General features: G+C 47.3%; 1 protein-coding gene across 4 annotated transcripts in view; it reads left to right on the top strand.

Moving 5' to 3' along the window:
* The first annotated feature begins 2,209 nt into the window (after positions 1-2,209).
* Positions 2,210-17,433, top strand: part of CASKIN1 (CASK interacting protein 1) — a 178,682-nt gene continuing 163,458 nt past the window's right edge. For 3 of the 4 annotated variants that reach the window (XM_077274488.1, XM_077274487.1, XM_077274486.1), the window contains exon 1: positions 2,211-2,785. In XM_077274488.1, the coding sequence (XP_077130603.1) occupies positions 2,692-2,785 (94 nt within the window). In that variant the 5' untranslated portion in view covers positions 2,211-2,691. Of the gene's footprint in view, positions 2,786-17,433 lie in introns of all 4 variants that reach the window. The other variant, XM_077274484.1, reaches the window with a different exon arrangement.

The following is a 17,433-nucleotide window of genomic DNA, read 5'->3' as shown; positions in this document are numbered from 1 at the left end:
AAGGGCTCAGGTAGGAAAAGCAGAAGGACACCCTAGGAGTGAGAGCGCAGAAACCTGGTACCGGGAGCCCGAGGTCGTGTTGTTCTCCAGGACGTGCAACAGAACCGGAGGGCATAGAACTATATGTTAATTGCCCGCAACAAGTCTGAGGTGAAGCAGTAAACTGAGAGCCAGGTCATCTAAGAGATCTTATAAACAGGCTCGAACTGCCTATCGTACAGACATCTGTCCTAGGACAGGAGAGAGGGGACTTTGCAATCAAGCTTTAAGCAGCAGGGACTCCGCCAGCTAAAGTAGCGCAAGTAGGAAAGGCTTACAGACCTCACCTGGAAGTGGGATCCCCTGTTGCCTCCAAGCCGGCCGGACCACAACTACCCTGCACCTGGTACCCTGGACTGAGGACTGCTACCATCAGTAAACCAGGTAAAAGACTGCAAACTCTGTGTCCACCACTTATTCGTCGGCATACACCACCTTTGCCACACACCGTGGGAGCCCTGGGGACATATTTCACCTGTGGGAAGTTATACCATCTAGCTGCCATACCATCACCCCAGAGGACCCCTTTAAGCGGTCCCACTGACCGAATACCACAGGCGGTGTCACGAACAATAGACTTTATTCACAACTACCCTTTAAAAGACATTTCCCCTTTTATCGGGCAATCAGGGCCACGGACCGGGTCGCAGCCACGTGACATCCCCTTTAAGACTGGACCGAGTACCCCACGGCCCTGGCGGGCGACTCAGAATGGCCAATTCCTCCCAGGCCGCCCTGCTCTGCTGACCAGCATGGCCGATCCCTCCCAGGCCGCCATGCTCTGCTGGCCAGAATGGCCGATCCCTCCCAGGCCGCCGTGCTCCGCTGGCCAGAATGGCCGATCCCTCCCGGTCCGTTGCCCGTATTCGGGGAATATGTTATGATATTCAGACACAATGCTGGAAGCTCGATCTGATACATGTAATAAATGTCCGACAAGGAACCAGACGTCCAATGCCCCATTATCGTCATTATATATCCATCTCAGATTATATGGCTGCTCATAAAAAATTGTGTCCAGATATTGGTGTATGATGCACATAGTAGTGTAGTGCAGTGTATGGGGGTGTGTTATGTGCACATAGTAGTGTAGCACAGTGTTTGGGGGTGTGATATGATGCACATAGTAGTGTAGCGCAGTGTATGGCGGTGTGTTATGATGGATAGTAGTATAGCGCAGAGTATGGTGGTGTGTTATGATGCACACAGTAGTGTAGTGCAGTGTATGGCGGTGTGTTATGTGCACATAGTAGTGTAGTGCGGTGTGATATGATGCACATAGTAGTGTAGTGCAGTGTATGGCGGTGTTATGTGCACATAGTAGTGTAGTACAGTGTATGGCGGTGTGATATGATGCACATAGTGTAGCAGTGTATGGCGGTGTGATATGTGCACACAGTAGTGTAGCACAGTGTATGGCGGTGTGATATGTGCACACAGTAGTGTAGCACAGTGTATGGCGGTGTGATATGTGCACATAGTAGTGTAGCAGTGTATGGCGGTGTGATATGTGCACACAGTAGTGCAGCAGTGTATGGCGGTGTGATATGATGCACACAGTAGTGTAGTGCAGTGTATGGCGGTGTGATATGATGCACATAGTAGTGTAGCGCAGTGTATGGCGGTGTGATATGATGCACAGTAGTGTAGCAGTGTATGGCGGTGTGATATGTGCACACAGTACTGTAGCACAGTGTATGGCGGTGTGATATGTGCACACAGTAGTGCAGCAGTGTATGGCGGTGTGATATGTGCACATAGTAGTGTAGCAGTGTATGGCGGTGTGATATGTGCACATAATAGTGTAGTGCAGTGTATGGTGGTGTGTTATAATGCACACAGTAGTGTAGTGCAGTGTATGGCGGTGTGATATGATGCACATAGTAGTGTAGCGCAGTGTATGGCGGTGTGATATGATGCACAGTACTCTAGCACAGTGTATGGCGGTGTGATATGTGCACATAGTAGTGCAGCAGTGTATGGCGGTGTGATATGATGCACATAGTAGTGTAGTGCAGTGTATGGCGGTGTGATATGTGCACATAGTAGTGTAGCAGTGTATGGCGGTGATTCTGGGGGGTTGCTGGGCTCTCTGGTTCCGCCTCTGGATGCAGCTCAGAGACTGTGCAGCCAATACAGGAATAGACGGATGGGAGGAGGGATCAGGAGACAGAGAGGAGAGGGACAGGGGAGAGACAGCTCACACATCAGAGACAGCCGCCCTCCCTCCTGGAGACTCTGTCATCCCTGGTCACTCTGCATCCCTGGCTCCCCCTCCCCATCCTCACCCATCTGGGGACCTGCAGGACCCTGATCCCGAGTGTCAGGACCCCAATCCTCCTGCCCTCCCAGGATGATCATCCCTGCATCCCTGACATTATCCGCCTGTCCCTGGCTCCTCCTGGCTGGAGGTGTCTGTGCTCCCCCCCAGCACATCTGACACTCTCCCCATCTCCCCCTACACTGCTGCTGGGTGTCTGATCTGTGCTCCCCTCCTCCTCCTCCTCCTCTTCTTCTTCTTCATCATCATCATCATCAGCGCCTCTTCCAAAAAGGATGCTCTGGCTATAAGGACCTACCGAGCCCCTCGCAGGATCACCCCCTTTTCCTTGCTGCAGCCCCCCTAGCTGATCCCCTCCAGAAGGAAGCAGGATGGGGAAGGACCAGGAGCTGCTCCAGGCTGTGAAGGCGGAGGACCTGAGCATGGTCCAGAAGCTGCTGCAGAGACCCAAAGCGGGCAAAGCCAGTGAGTAGGACCCCGATGCTTTTAATTGGCTCAATGCGTTAAAGGGATTAAATCAGGAAAGAATGAATGAGCTCTTGATACAATGCATCCTCCCGGGATGTGTCATGGAAGGGGCTGCAGCGTGGAGCTGGGTGGGGGGCGACCGGGGGCAGCGAATCTCCACGGCGCTAATAAAAGTGCAATGCAAAATAGGATCGGTGCCATATCATATATGTGTCCTGGAGGGTCATACAAACCTCCGCTGGGGGGGACGCGGCTAATAATACTGCGGGGTCCTCCGCTGGAGGAAGGGGTGAGCGGACCCTGATCTGCACGAGTGGTACCGAGATGGATGGGTGATGGGCGTCCTACAGATGCCATATGATTGCTGCAAGATGCAGGGGTGGGAGGGGACCGGCTCCAATACACTCACATAGGGGGGCTACAGAAAAAAATCACCCTTTTATAGGGGGTCACAGTTTGGGGGTCATTTTTCCATAGGGTGGAGATGGCGGAGGTGCCCAGGTGGGCACCGCTGTGCCGATGGGTCACTTTGTGAGCGAGGAGCGCAGTGGACTGAGCAGAGCGTGCAGTAATAAGGACGCGGACCGGACGACTCTTCCGATAATGTCATTTGTATTTAAAGGCGCCGCCGACTCACGTGGGCGCCCAGGAGCTTGCAATCTAATGCAGCGGCGACGCTGCGCTCCGGAAGGTCCTGGGCTCGCTCATGGATGTATTACGGGACTGAGTCCATCGCGTTAGGCTGCAAATCTGATAACGAGGAAATTCACTTATTAATGACATTAAGCTCCACCTTAATTGCAGCGTCATTATAATCGGCGCTTAAAGGGACAGCGACGGAGCGAAATTCAGCAGCAGCGCACGGTTATCTTGTTATCTGTCATTCTTGGATTATTAGACCATCTTTCTGACGATCCATCATTGAAATCTATAATTGACCTTGGTATGGCTGATAACAGGGAGCAATAGATAAGGTAGACTTAAAGGGAGGTTAACCCAACAATAACATTTATCACCTATGCGCAGGTGTGATCAGCGGGGGTCTGACCCATGGGATCCCGTGATCAGAACTTAGAACAGGGGTCCTGCGTTCCTCCTGTCCGAATGGAGCGATAGTGCGCATTTGTGACAGTGACTGGAGCAGTGGTTACGCATGCGCCCTACCGCTCTATTCACACTGATCCCCCTTTTCATGAGGACCCCTCATTTTTATCACCTAGATGTCAAATGTTCTTGGTGGGATGACCCCTTTAAATATGTTGATGCAATATAGAAATAATTAAAGGGGTTGTCTAACGTCTGAATTGGTGCCGATGACATCACGACATGACATACCTGCCGGGACATGCCGGACAACCCCTTTAATAGTATATTGCTGGGCTATGTCATCAGTGTCTGATCGGCGGTGATCACAGTGGTCTCATCGCCTCCTGTCAGCCCCTTGGAGGTTGCACTAGAGTCATGGTCTGACCAGCGATCGGCAGAGGTCAGAGCGATCGGACCTTCGCAAATTAGACCATAAGGGTATGCCCTCTAGCAGTGTCCCCTTTAAGGTTCCCCATCCCTTTAAATGCGGCCTGACCGAGCAGGGTACCATGTACATCCGTGTGTCAATAACTACAGAATATGGTGACCACATGGCAAGTGATAGCGGATCCGGTACCACCACAAAATGCTTCCTGGATATTTCCTGGGATTGCAGCAGCAGACTGGCATTGAGGTGTGAATGTGCAAAAGTCTACATACCCTAGAGCTAAGTCATTACAGGGAGCACGGAAAACAGGGGCCCTGTCATTTACGGAGTTAAATCCGAGGTCACTGATCTGGTCAAAGCCGAGGATCTTATCTACCGAGTCATGAGACCTTTGGTGGAAGCATCTAGGGCGTTTGGACAAGTATGTTTTTGTGTAAGGAGGAGGTTATCGGAAATTTTGTGAAAAATCTGCTCTTTACAAAATGTTGAAAAATGTGTGCAAAAGTGTTAGGCGCACATAAAATCACTCCGGGGGATGGAGAACTTCTGCAAAAAAAGGTGACTTTTTAAAAATTGTAATTGATGAATCGGCTGGAAACATCTAAACACTCCAAACCCCTTCCACAATGGTGAATCAATGAAAAAAAACAGCCGAACAGATAAAACAGACTTAAAAAAGGGGGAAAAAAGAAGGAAAATAAGGCTCAAATCAAGAACAGGCGAAAAACTAGACAAAAAAAAGCTGAAAAAGCAATAATGAACCAGGTATGTGTCCTTATGTCACCCCAGGATAATTTGATAAGTCAGTCATTGGGGGACTTTTTGTTTTTTTCGGAAACCAATCAAATCTTAGCTTTCTTATCCCCCCAAAATGGTAAATGATATGTGATTGGTTGCATTAGCTGTAATGTCGCATTCTAACCCAAAGATCTGCGATCATGAGAGTAGGTCCTGATAATAACTCTGAAATTTTAACAATGGGAGAATTAAAGGACCATAATGGCCACATGTGATTCATTGAGAGGAGCAAGGTAACAATTATCTGGCATCGGCAATCATCGAGGAGAAAGAGCTGATCACAATCACTACGATTGATGTTGATCAGTCACCACCATGCAATTGAGAATTGAACGTGTAGAAGGGTAGTGAGGTCAGGAGGCCGACACTTTTATAAATGGATCTGTTACTAGGTGTCTAACGTGGTTGCTCTTATTTTATTCCCACTATTCCACTGAGTATGCCATTTTTTATTTTTTTTCAATCTGCCATACGGTTCCTGAGATATAGGCCTTTTTATTTAGTGCTAATTTTTATAGAACCTCATGGGCGTGTCTTTAGGCTGCTCCGCATAATTAATCTGTGAGTAACACCCCTTTGGTAAAAGTCTATAAAAATTAGCTCTAAATAAAAATCGCCATAACTCTGGAACCGTACGGCGGATTTTCAAAAAACAAAAAACTGAATACTCAGTTCTACAAGGGGAATAAAATAAAGATCAGCAACTTGCTACATTTTCATGTGGAAAAATCCAGCGCTGATTTTTCAGGACAATCCGCAACAGAAATCTATGGTTGATCCCATGTTTCTGCTCTAGGTTTGTACCATTCAATGTGTCTTGTCCTTACGTGGCTGCCTGCTGCGACTTCTGAGTGGAATCTGCTTCAATAAGTCACTTATTTTTACTCATGCTGATTTAGAAAAAATCTGCCCTGTTTATAGAGGCGCTGATTTATTTGAATACGCGCTGAAATATGTGAATGATTGTATTTATCCTGAACAGCTGCGCCGTTCGGTTTACATGTCTGACAGCAGGGTGAAGCTAACTCGTTGTCTGTTGTCGGGGGTTTGAAATAAGTCTTTCCCTGTATAAAATGGAGAAAACAATATATAAAAATACATAAAACAGCACCCATTTATTTGTTTCCACAGAGTAATGCTTCATTTCACCTGTGGTGGTGCTGTAGGGAAATTGAACTCTTATCACGACTTGCCGACTGCTAGGATTGTGATCTGCTCATTGTCAGGGGACCTTTCTAACAAGTAGGGATTGTCCAAAGTGAACAGCCCCTTTTACTGCTGAGTCTCTTTAATAGGATAGGGTCACTTCAGAAACTCAAATAAAGCCAAAATCACCATATATGATGGAATACCTCTTTAAAGGGGACCTGGTACCCGATCAAAAGTATCCAATTTTTGCTCTTTTCTTATTCCTTCCTCTTCCCTGAGTATTCTATTTTTTGTAGTTTTGAAATCTAGCATACGGTTCCAGAGATATGGGCCTTTTTATTTAGTGCTACTTTTTATGGTCTTTAGTAAGAGGGCGTGGCTCACAGGATTCTCAGGGGGCGTGTCTTTAGGCTGCTTTGCATAATTCCCCTGTGAGCCACGCCCTTTCGTAAAGTCCATAAAAAAATGTGCACTAAATAAAAAGGGCCATATCTCTGGAACCGTATGGCGGATTTACAAAAAACAAAAACTGGAAAACTCAGGGGAACAGCCGGAATAAAATAAGATTTAAAAAATGGCTATTTTTGACTAGGTGACAGGTCTCCTTTAAGTACAGATCTCTAAAGCGGATTAGTCATCAAACATCTGCTCCAATCATGATCCCCTCCAATTAGATGAATGCAGTGATATATTATTCGTAGTACGGGCGATTTGACCGGCGGCTACTGAACGGCCACTATGATGCAACCTATACTGTGTAATTTACCACGGGCGGTGCGACAGTGTCCTACCTCAGCAGTGACGCCGGGCAATCTGCACAGCTGGTCGTGAAAATGCGATTTAAGTAGTAGAGATAAATTCACCTTATCCTCTTACATAAAAGTATTTAGACTCCTGATCCCTGACACTTGGCGTCGTGTGCCGTCTATCGTGCCCCGGCCTCTCGCTGCTCAGAAACAGCTGCATTCTCTCCAAATATGGAAACACTTAGCGAAGGAGACGTATTCCTGAAACTGTTCAGAAAGTGCTGCACACCATGAAATAACCGTGACGCGCAACAATCGAGAGGCGGCCATCGACAGAGGAGCCTGATTTTGGGGTGGCGGCTTCGATGATGCAAAGCGTTCCCCATGTGCTCAGTAAGGGCCGCCTATGCCAAGGCGTTTCCTCATTTATTTCATGCCAGGTAAACAAAAAGTGGTGGCGGGGACCATTGGAGCTCTAGCGCGTTGAATATTGATTTAGTTTTCCTTTTTTATCACATTCCTAATTGGAACAGGGTTGGTTCTTGGATATGGCTGTCCCTGATGGGCATCATGGGCGTAGAGTGTTTCGCCATGTGATGTAAGGAGCCGATTTCACGCCACTATAGAGCGTGGTATGATGACACTACTCAGAGATCACGGTATTTATCATGGGTTCAGAATTAGCTGGTGACCTGTGGGAGCCAAAAAACAAGTAAGTAGAGGTTGGGGTCATCTAGGGAAGTTGGTTCAGCAGGATGAGAGCTGTCTCATAATTTGTCTGTATGCTGAAAAGATTTTGTTGACTGAATAGTCATCCTAGAAGACCTTATTGTAACCGCCATGTTTCACCTTTCTCTTGCCATGAATACGTCAAGTTTTTTACCTGATGTAAATCCCGCTGTTCTCCTGAATCCGGCGTTGTTTTTCTTTTTTTCCTGCGCCTCTCTGTTCCTGAGATACAGCCTTCTCTTTCCTGCATATAAATTTAGTCTTGTTATCAAAGTGGGTGTGGTCATCAACTGTTCCGCATGGGCGTTGTTTTGATGACCACACCCTGTTGACTAAAAATACTAATCTATCCATATCTCTGGAACGAAGAGGCGCAGGAAAAAAAGAAAAACAATGTCGGATTCAGGAGAACAGTGGCATTTGCACTAGGTAAAAAATTACAAATTTATGGCAAGTGACAGATTTTGTTTAAGTACCCCCTGTTGGAGAGATTCAAGTGAAGATTGATGTCATGTTAATCTGCATCATGTGCCTTATTACTAACTACTGAGGGAAACCTACAGAGACATATTACTGGTAAGGGCCTTTATAGAACAATCCAATAGACGTCTTTCTGTAAACCCCTGGAATCATTTTTAGTCCCAAACTTCACCATATTTATGGGTTTTCGTCTAAAAGATCGAAACCGTTATAAGGTGTTAACATCAATATACAAAGGCAGACTCTTGTGTTTCCTCATGAGGAAAAATGTATTATTTTTTTTTGAGTTGTACATTTTTTTCCTATCTTTAGACAATCGTTGGATGATCTCCAGCTGCGCCAATTAAAGTTCAGTTCACACATATTTTATTGATCCTCTACATTGTGGACAAGGCTGATCACAGATAAACGAGTGTATACCGCTGCCCGTGAGCCGTCACCGCGGGCGTAGATAATGAGGCCGAAGAGAACCACTACATTAGGGGGTCGTAGGAATTCTAGAAATGTTCCGTGGTTCGTGCTATCTACTGTCTATATATCATTATGTCACATCCAAGATAGTAGAGCTGGATATATCATACATGGGGGAGAGAGGCCTCCAGAGCAGAAATCATAATAGATTCTTTACGCTGGTGCTTGTTCATCTCACTCTGCCCAACATACAGGGTCCACACCCATTTGGGTGGCATGGACCATGGGTCAGATCTCTTCTCCATGGTTCCTATCTTGTTACAAATGCGCCCATCACTGTGTCCTAGGGAAGCCGCCAAATAGATGGCAGGGGTATGCCTAGCTGTCAGTATTGTGTGTGGGATAGCCCAGCCGCCCAGCCAGGGACTGGATTGTGCCGACTATCCCCATGCTAATTTAGGCCAGGTTTGCTGGGCTTTCTCCAGATGTCACCTTTCTGTGTGGTTGCCCGGCTATTTAGCTGTCTGGCAATGGTCAGATCATTGCCAGTCGTAGCTTTCCTCGGTGGTGTTCGTACCTTGTGCTTATATGTTCTGCTGTTCCCTTCATTTGCCTTACCCCTTTGTCTCGATCCGTTACCGTTTTGGGCTTCTGACCTCGGACTGTGACCTGTTTTCCCTTTTGTCTTGCCCCTGTGCCGTTCACGTACACTCTTGGTATTTGACCCCGGACTTCTCACATCTTCATCCTAAACTGCGTCCCCTCTCATGTATTCCGCACAGAAACCAGAGTGGTGGAATCCAAACAGTGGCTAAACCACAATTCCCAGCAAGCCCTGATAGCTTAGTGGGAGACCTAATTTTGCAACGGCTAGAGAATGACTGTTTGGGACTGGTCTTTTTAGGACATCTTCATAGTAATCTTTTCTGTGACGTTATGTGGCGCTGCCCGGATCCAGCGTCCAGTCCGATCCTCCTTGGTAATTAGTCTTCTTCTGTGGACCGCTGGCATCCTTGGCCTGGCATCTTGGGTTCTTCTTGTACTTGCTAGACCATGGCATGCAACACGCCATGACTTCATGACCTTGTAAAGCCTACTAAGTGCAAGAGGTGCCCAGGAAGCCGGGCACAGAGGTGAAAACTGGCTGCCATGGAGGCCAAAACTGGACGCCATGGGTGTGAGGCAACCTTTCCTGATGATGTAGCACCCTGGCATCAAAAAAGAATTCCTCAGGATGAGCGGTGCCCATAACATTTGCCAGTTCCTCTTGAAATCCAAGAGTTCTCCAAGAGTATCAGAAGTGGTAAGGGTCGTTAGATGAGATCCAGTGTTGCCACTTGGGCACTAAGGATCAGGTAGGACTGCTACCTCTGCACCTCTATGTCTACACCCCTCGCTAACACTTGAGTTTACTGCATACCTGCCAACTCTCAGGAGCGTATATGGGAAAAGGAAAGACGTCTTGGACTTTCGGAACAGTTGTCAAATCCCTCTGGTGATATTGAGTTCCAGAGGCATACTTAGGGGGTGAAACGTGACATGGATGGGTGTCGCCTGTTGTAAATGGGGTGTCCCTGGGTTTCTCCAGTTACTTGGGTCTCAGGCCAGTTTGTCACGTCCGACATTTATGGTCCCAGTATGGACTGCGATATCCGGACCGGCTCCAGGTCTTCTGGCCGATCAGCCAGTTCGGCCGGTCCACACCTGGTCCGTGCTTGGACTGTCAATGTCTGGACATGGGAAATTGGCTTTAGAATGTATTTTACATAACAGAAAGTTTTCTGGACTTTTCTTCCACTTTTCATTGAGATTAGGAATCTGCTAGAAACGTATTTAGCAAGTCATTAAAAAAGCAGAAGCGTCAGCAACGCTGGCAAAAGTCATTTTTCATTGCCTGTCCTGGAGAGGCTCTGGTGAAAGGAATCGCTGCGCTTACAGATGTGGAGGCAGATTTAGTAAATAAGGATACATGAAGTGTCTGCGGGTGTACGCAGCCCCTGCTGCTGCAAGTATGACACAATTACTGCATAAAATCACATTTATAAATGGAGGGGGCCGTATTGGCAGAATGTAAATAGGGCCCCATGCAAGTATCCTATCCTAGAACATAAATGGGCCACATATAGTCACTCCTACCGATTTCATTACTTAAAGGGGATCTGTCACCAGGTCAAAACTGGTCAGTTTTTGCTTTTGTTTTATTGCTGCTTCCCCACTTCAATATCACGCTTTTAATTTTTTTTAAATCTGACATACGGTTCCAATGATATGGACCTTTCAATTTGGTGCTATTTTTTAGTATCTATTCTAAGGAGGCGTGGCTCACAGGATCATCTGGGGGCGTGTCTTTAGGCTGCCTTGCTTTGTTGCAGTGTAGTAAAGAACGTAACAATTGGCACAAAATTAAAAGGCCCGTATCTCTGGAACCGTATGGTGGATTTTAAAGAAACAAAAACCTGAATACTCAGAAAAGCAGCGGGAATAAAATAATAGCAAAAAAAGGACACTTTTCTACCGGTGACAAGTCCTCCTTAAAGGAGCACTTTATGATGTTTGTGGCTGTTTTGTAAAGGAGAAGAAGGCAACCCTTTCTGTATTAAGATCGGTAACGGACTAAGCCTAATTTACTTTCCAAAATGGAATGCTGCAATTGAAAATCTCTTTGCAATCCCTGCTGGTTCAGTGTCTGTGTGGAGCTTTTTCTATTGAAGCATTTATTAGAATGCCCCAATTTTTTTTTAGCTCATGTGGTCTTTTTCCTTGAGAGATTGACGCCAAAAATATATCACAATTAATGTCCCATCTGCTAAATGAAGCAGATAAAGATTGACAGGAGCTAACTGGGCACAAAGCAAAGTGACGCCAACGTTTCATAGAACGGGGGGCACGGCCGGCCTTGTGCGTTCTGTTGGCGGAGAATGGTTGCACTGGCGCCCTGTATTACAGCTCTGCACAGCGCAGCTTACACAAGGTATTTACATGTAAACTTCTTAAAGGGAATGTATCACCTGTTATTATTTTTCCTCATTAAAATCAGTTACTGATAAATATACTTTTTCTAATCTGTTTTTATTTGCTAATCATAGATATTTTTATTTTAGTATTTTAGTTTATGTACATGATTATGGGGCAGCTTTCTTGTCTGAGATGCCGTTACCAACATTTAGGGACAGCAGCCACATGGATCATAGACAGCAATGGGCAGGAGATGTTTATTAATTTCTATGTGTTGTAGGTATGACCTGTGCAGGGAGGGGGAGGAGGTGAGCTGTGACGTCACCTATTCTGAATTGAGAATCACGTGTTACCTACTATAGTGAATGGTGGATCCTGTGTTATCTACTGTATATAGAGGTGTTATCAGTCATTGTACAGGAGGAGGAGGAGGTGAGCTATGACATCACCTATTGTGAATGGTGGATCCTGTGTTATCTACTGTATATAGAGGTGTTATCAGTCATTGTACAGGAGGAGGTGAGCTGTGACATCACCTATTGTGAATGGTGGATCCTGTGTTATCTACTGTATATAGAGGTGTTATCTGTCATTGTACAGGAGGAGGAGGTGAGCTGTGACATCACCTATTGTGAATGGTGGATCCTGTGTTATCTACTGTATATAGAGGTGTTATCTGTCATTGTACAGGAGGAGGAGGTGAGCTGTGACATCACCTATTGTGAATGGTGGATCCTGTTATCTACTGTATATAGAGGTGTTATAAGTCATTGTACAGGAGGAGGAGGTGAGCTGTGACATCACCTATTGTGAATGGTGGATCCTGTGTTATCTACTGTATATAGAGGTGTTATCAGTCATTGTACAGGAGGAGGAGGAGGTGAGCTGTGACATCACCTATTGTGAATGGTGGATCATGTGTTATCTACTGTATATAGAGGTGTTATCTGTCATTGTACAGGAGGAGGTGAGCTGTGATATCACCTATTGTGAATGGTGGATCCTGTGTTATCTACTGTATATAGAGGTGTTATCAGTCATTGTACAGGAAGAGGAGGTGAGCTGTGACATCACCTATTGTGAATGGTGGATCCTGTGTTATCTACTGTATATAGAGGTGTTATCAGTCATTGTACAGGAGGAGGAGGTGAGCTGTGACATCAACTATTGTGAATGGTGGATCCTGTGTTATCTACTGTATATAGAGGTGTTATCTGTCATTGTACAGGAGGAGGAGGTGAGCTGTGACATCACCTATTGTGAATGGTGGATCCTGTTATCTACTGTATATAGAGGTGTTATAAGTCATTGTACAGGAGGAGGAGGTGAGCTGTGACATCACCTATTGTGAATGGTGGATCCTGTGTTATCTACTGTATATAGAGGTGTTATCAGTCATTGTACAGGAGGAGGAGGAGGTGAGCTGTGACATCACCTATTGTGAATGGTGGATCATGTGTTATCTACTGTATATAGAGGTGTTATCTGTCATTGTACAGGAGGAGGTGAGCTGTGATATCACCTATTGTGAATGGTGGATCCTGTGTTATCTACTGTATATAGAGATGTTATCAGTCATTGTACAGGAGGAGGAGGTGAGCTGTGACATCACCTATTGTGAATGGTCTAGCCTTTGTTATCTATATCTCGGTGTTATCTGTCAGTGTATTCCTGCCTGTGAGGATTATGAGACTGTTGAAAGAGTTTGTCCAGGCTTAGGGTACCGTCACACAGTGCCATTTTCATCGCTACGACGGCACGATCCGTGACGTCGCAGCGTCGTATGATTATCGCTCCAGCGTCGTAGACTGCGGTCACACTTTGCAATCACGGCGCTGGAGCGATGCCGAAGTCCCCGGGTAACCAGGGTAAACATCGGGTTACTAAGCGCAGGGCCGCGCTTTGTAACCCGATGTTTACCCTGGTTACCAGCGTAAACGTAAAAAAAACAAACAGTACATACTTACATTCCGGTGTCTGTCCCCCGGCGTTCTGCTTCTCTGCACTGTGTAAGCGCCATAGCCGGAAAGCAGAACGGTGACGTCACCGCTGTGCTCGCTTTCCGGCCGGCAGGCGCTCACAGTGCAGAGAAGCTGAGACGCCGGAGGACAGACACCGGAATGTGAGTATGTACTGTTTGTTTTTTTTACGTTTACGCTGGTAACCAGGGTAAACATCGGGTTACTAAGCGCGGCCCTGCGCTTAGTTACCCGATGTTTACCCTGGTTACAAGCGAACACATCGCTGGATCGCTGTCACACACAACGATCCAGCGATGTCAGCGGGTGATCAAGCGACGAAAGAAAGTTCCAAACGATCTGCTACGTTGTACGATTCTCAGCGTGATGTCTGATCGCAGTAGCGTGTCAGACACAACGATATCGTAACGATATTGCTAGAACGTCACGAATCGTGCCGTCGTAGCGATGAAAATTTCACTGTGTGACGGTACCCTTAGGGCTCAAGTCGGCAGTCACTCTATGCTTGCACGCTGTCAGGATTCTCTGCGGGCGGACATGTGACCCCAAGTATGCAATTTGCATACATGCCGTCACATGCCGACTAGACGTGCCTGGCCTCTCTAAATACAAGTGAATTGATCGAGGCCTGACATGTCTAGTCGGTATGTGGCCGGGAGTATTCAAATCACATACTTGCGGTAAAATGACCGCCCGTTAGAACCAGCTCTTAGGACAAGTCTGCAGTGACATAGAGTGACTGCAGACTTGAGCCCCACCCCTGGACAACCCCTTTAAGGCACAGTCTGTAGAGACCAGGAAGTGTCAGTTTATTTTTGGTCTTAGTGTGAAAATTGCATGATTTCAAGATTTTTTTTCATATATATGATAGTGATGTGCAAAATTACAGTAAAATATACTTTTATTATTAAAGTTTGATTTAAACAATGCATCATTTTCTGATGTCACATTCCCTTTAAGAGCCACATTAGTGAAGCTCCAGGAGACTCATCTGGTCTTTCCTAGGCCGTACAGTAAATAAATGCCCCCCACCCCTGTGCTGTCTGCTGCAGTTTATGGCTAAACACAGCTTGTTTATTCAGTGTTTGCAGCGAGGTGGCGAGGGGATCGCGACTTTCGGGGGTCACTCATGTAGGTGTATTTATTTACTTCTCCTGTTGGAGTGCTGTAGGGAAACAGAATACCTACTGTAGTTCCAGTAGAATGCTGGGATTTTCTGCAGCAGAACTGGTGATCAGCTTATTTTTCAGGCCTTTCTAACGGTATGTTCATATTACTTTTCTGCCGCGTTTGTGGCTCCATCAGGGAGTTCTTACCAAGGGCTTCGTATGTGTGATGCCAGGATGCACATATAGGGGGTCGGAAATGGGGTTCAGAAGGGGTTTCCCTTTCACAGATTTAGGATTCTCTAAGATCTGGGCATCACATCTCCACTCTTTATGCAGCAGAACATTGCGCCTCCCAGTTCACCTCTTCCTAATGTATCCTGATAAATAATATAAGGAATGTTTTCTGCCCGGAGTGTCATGGCCATGGACCGGGTGTACAGTAGGGCATTGAGCAGCTGGTGCTCGGAGATAAAGGCGCTGTCATCTCCTCGCTCAAGAACAGGCGGACAACCGTGCAACCTGATCTACATAGAATTCCAGTAATGGCGACTTCACTCATTCACAATCAGAGCCATTCACAGGAGGCATCTCTACTACCGGGGCTCAGCGCCGTGCAGAGGGGAGGCATATCGGGTAAAGGACACACATGCTGACTAAAAAGCCAAAAAAGTCCACAAATGTGGACACATCCGCCACCCACAACATACATCACAACCCTATATAGGCCATTGTATGCACGAGACCCCACGGTACGTTATCCTGGTGCTACTGACACTTCAGCCTAGGCCGCCGCAGCACCTCTTATCCAGACCCCACTGCCATATCTAGACCCCACTGCCATATCTAGACCCCACTACCATATCCAGACCCCACTACCATATCCAGACCCCACTGCCATATCCAGACCCCACTGCCATATCTAGACCCCACTACCATATCCAGACCCCACTACCATATCCAGACCCCACTGCCATATCCAGACCCCACTGCCATATCTAGACCCCACTACCATATCCAGACCCCACTGCCATATCTAGACCCCACTGCCATATCCAGACCCCACTGCCATATCTAGACCCCACTACCATATCCAGACCCCACTGCCATATCTAGACCCCACTGCCATATCCAGACCCCACTGCCATATCTAGACCCCACTGCCATATCCAGACCCCACTGCCATATCTAGACCCCACTACCATATCCAGACCCCACTGCCATATCCAGACCCCACTGCCATATCCAGACCCCACTGCCATATCCAGACCCCACTGCCATATCCAGACCCCACTGCCATATCCAGACCCCACTGCCATATCTAGACCCCACTGCCACTTTGGTTTAGGCCCCCACAGTACCCTATATACAGACACCACTGCCGTATCCGGACCCCACTGTCACTTTGGTTTAGGCCCCCACAGTACCCTATATACAGACACCACAGCCGTATCCGGAACCCACTGTCACTTTGGTTTAGGCCCCCACAGTACCCTATATACAGACACTGCCGTATCCGGACCCCACTGTTACTGTGATTTAGGCCCCCACAGTACCCTATATACAGACACCACTGCCGTGTCCGGACCTCACTGTCACTTTGGTTTAGGCCCCCACAGTACCCTATATACAGACACCACAGCCGTATCCGGACCCCACTGTCACTTTGGTTTAGGCCCCCACAGTACCCTATATACAGACACCACTGCCGTGTCCGGACCTCACTGTCACTTTGGTTTAGGCCCCCACAGTACCCTATATACAGACACTGCCGTATCCGGACCCCACTGTTACTGTGATTTAGGCCCCCACAGTACCCTATATACAGACACCACTGCCGTGTCCGGACCTCACTGTCACTTTGGTTTAGGCCCCCACAGTACCCTATATACAGACACCACTGCCATATCCGGACCCCACTGTTACTGTGATTTAGGCCCCCACAGTACCCTATATACAGACACCACTGCCGTATCCGGACCCCACTGTTACTTTGGTTTAGGCCCCCACAGTACCCTATATACAGACACCACAGCCGTATCCGGACCCCACTGTCACTTTGGTTTAGGCCCCCACAGTACCCTATATACAGACACTGCCGTATCCGGACCCCACTGTTACTGTGATTTAGGCCCCCACAGTACCCTATATACAGATACCACTGCCGTGTCCGGACCTCACTGTCACTTTGGTTTAGGCCCCCACAGTACCCTATATACAGACACCACAGCCGTATCCGGACCCCACTGTCACTTTGGTTTAGGCCCCCACAGTACCCTATATACAGACACCACTGCCGTGTCCGGACCCCACTGTCACTTTGGTTTAGGCCCCCACAGTACCCTATATACAGACACTGCCGTATCCGGACCCCACTGTTACTGTGATTTAGGCCCCCACAGTACCCTATATACAGACACCACTGCCGTGTCCGGACCTCACTGTCACTTTGGTTTAGGCCCCCACAGTACCCTATATACAGACACCACTGCCGTATCCGGACCCCACTGTTACTGTGATTTAGGCCCCCACAGTACCCTATATACAGACACCACTGCCGTATCCGGACCCCACTGTTACTTTGGTTTAGGCCCCCACAGTACCCTATATACAGACACCACTGCCGTAGCCGGACCTCACTGTCACTTTGGTTTAGGCCCCCACAGTACCCTATATACAGACACTGCCGTATCCGGACCCCACTGTTACTGTGATTTAGGCCCCCACAGTACCCTATATACAGACACCACTGCCGTATCCGGACCCCACTGTTACTTTGGTTTAGGCCCCCACAGTACCCTATATACAGACACCACTG

The sequence above is a fragment of the Ranitomeya variabilis genome, chromosome 7 (assembly GCF_051348905.1).
Source record: "Ranitomeya variabilis isolate aRanVar5 chromosome 7, aRanVar5.hap1, whole genome shotgun sequence".
NCBI lineage: Eukaryota > Metazoa > Chordata > Amphibia > Anura > Dendrobatidae > Ranitomeya > Ranitomeya variabilis.
The sequence above is the reverse complement of the archived record's forward strand: the minus strand, read 5'-3'. Positions and strand labels throughout refer to the sequence as shown.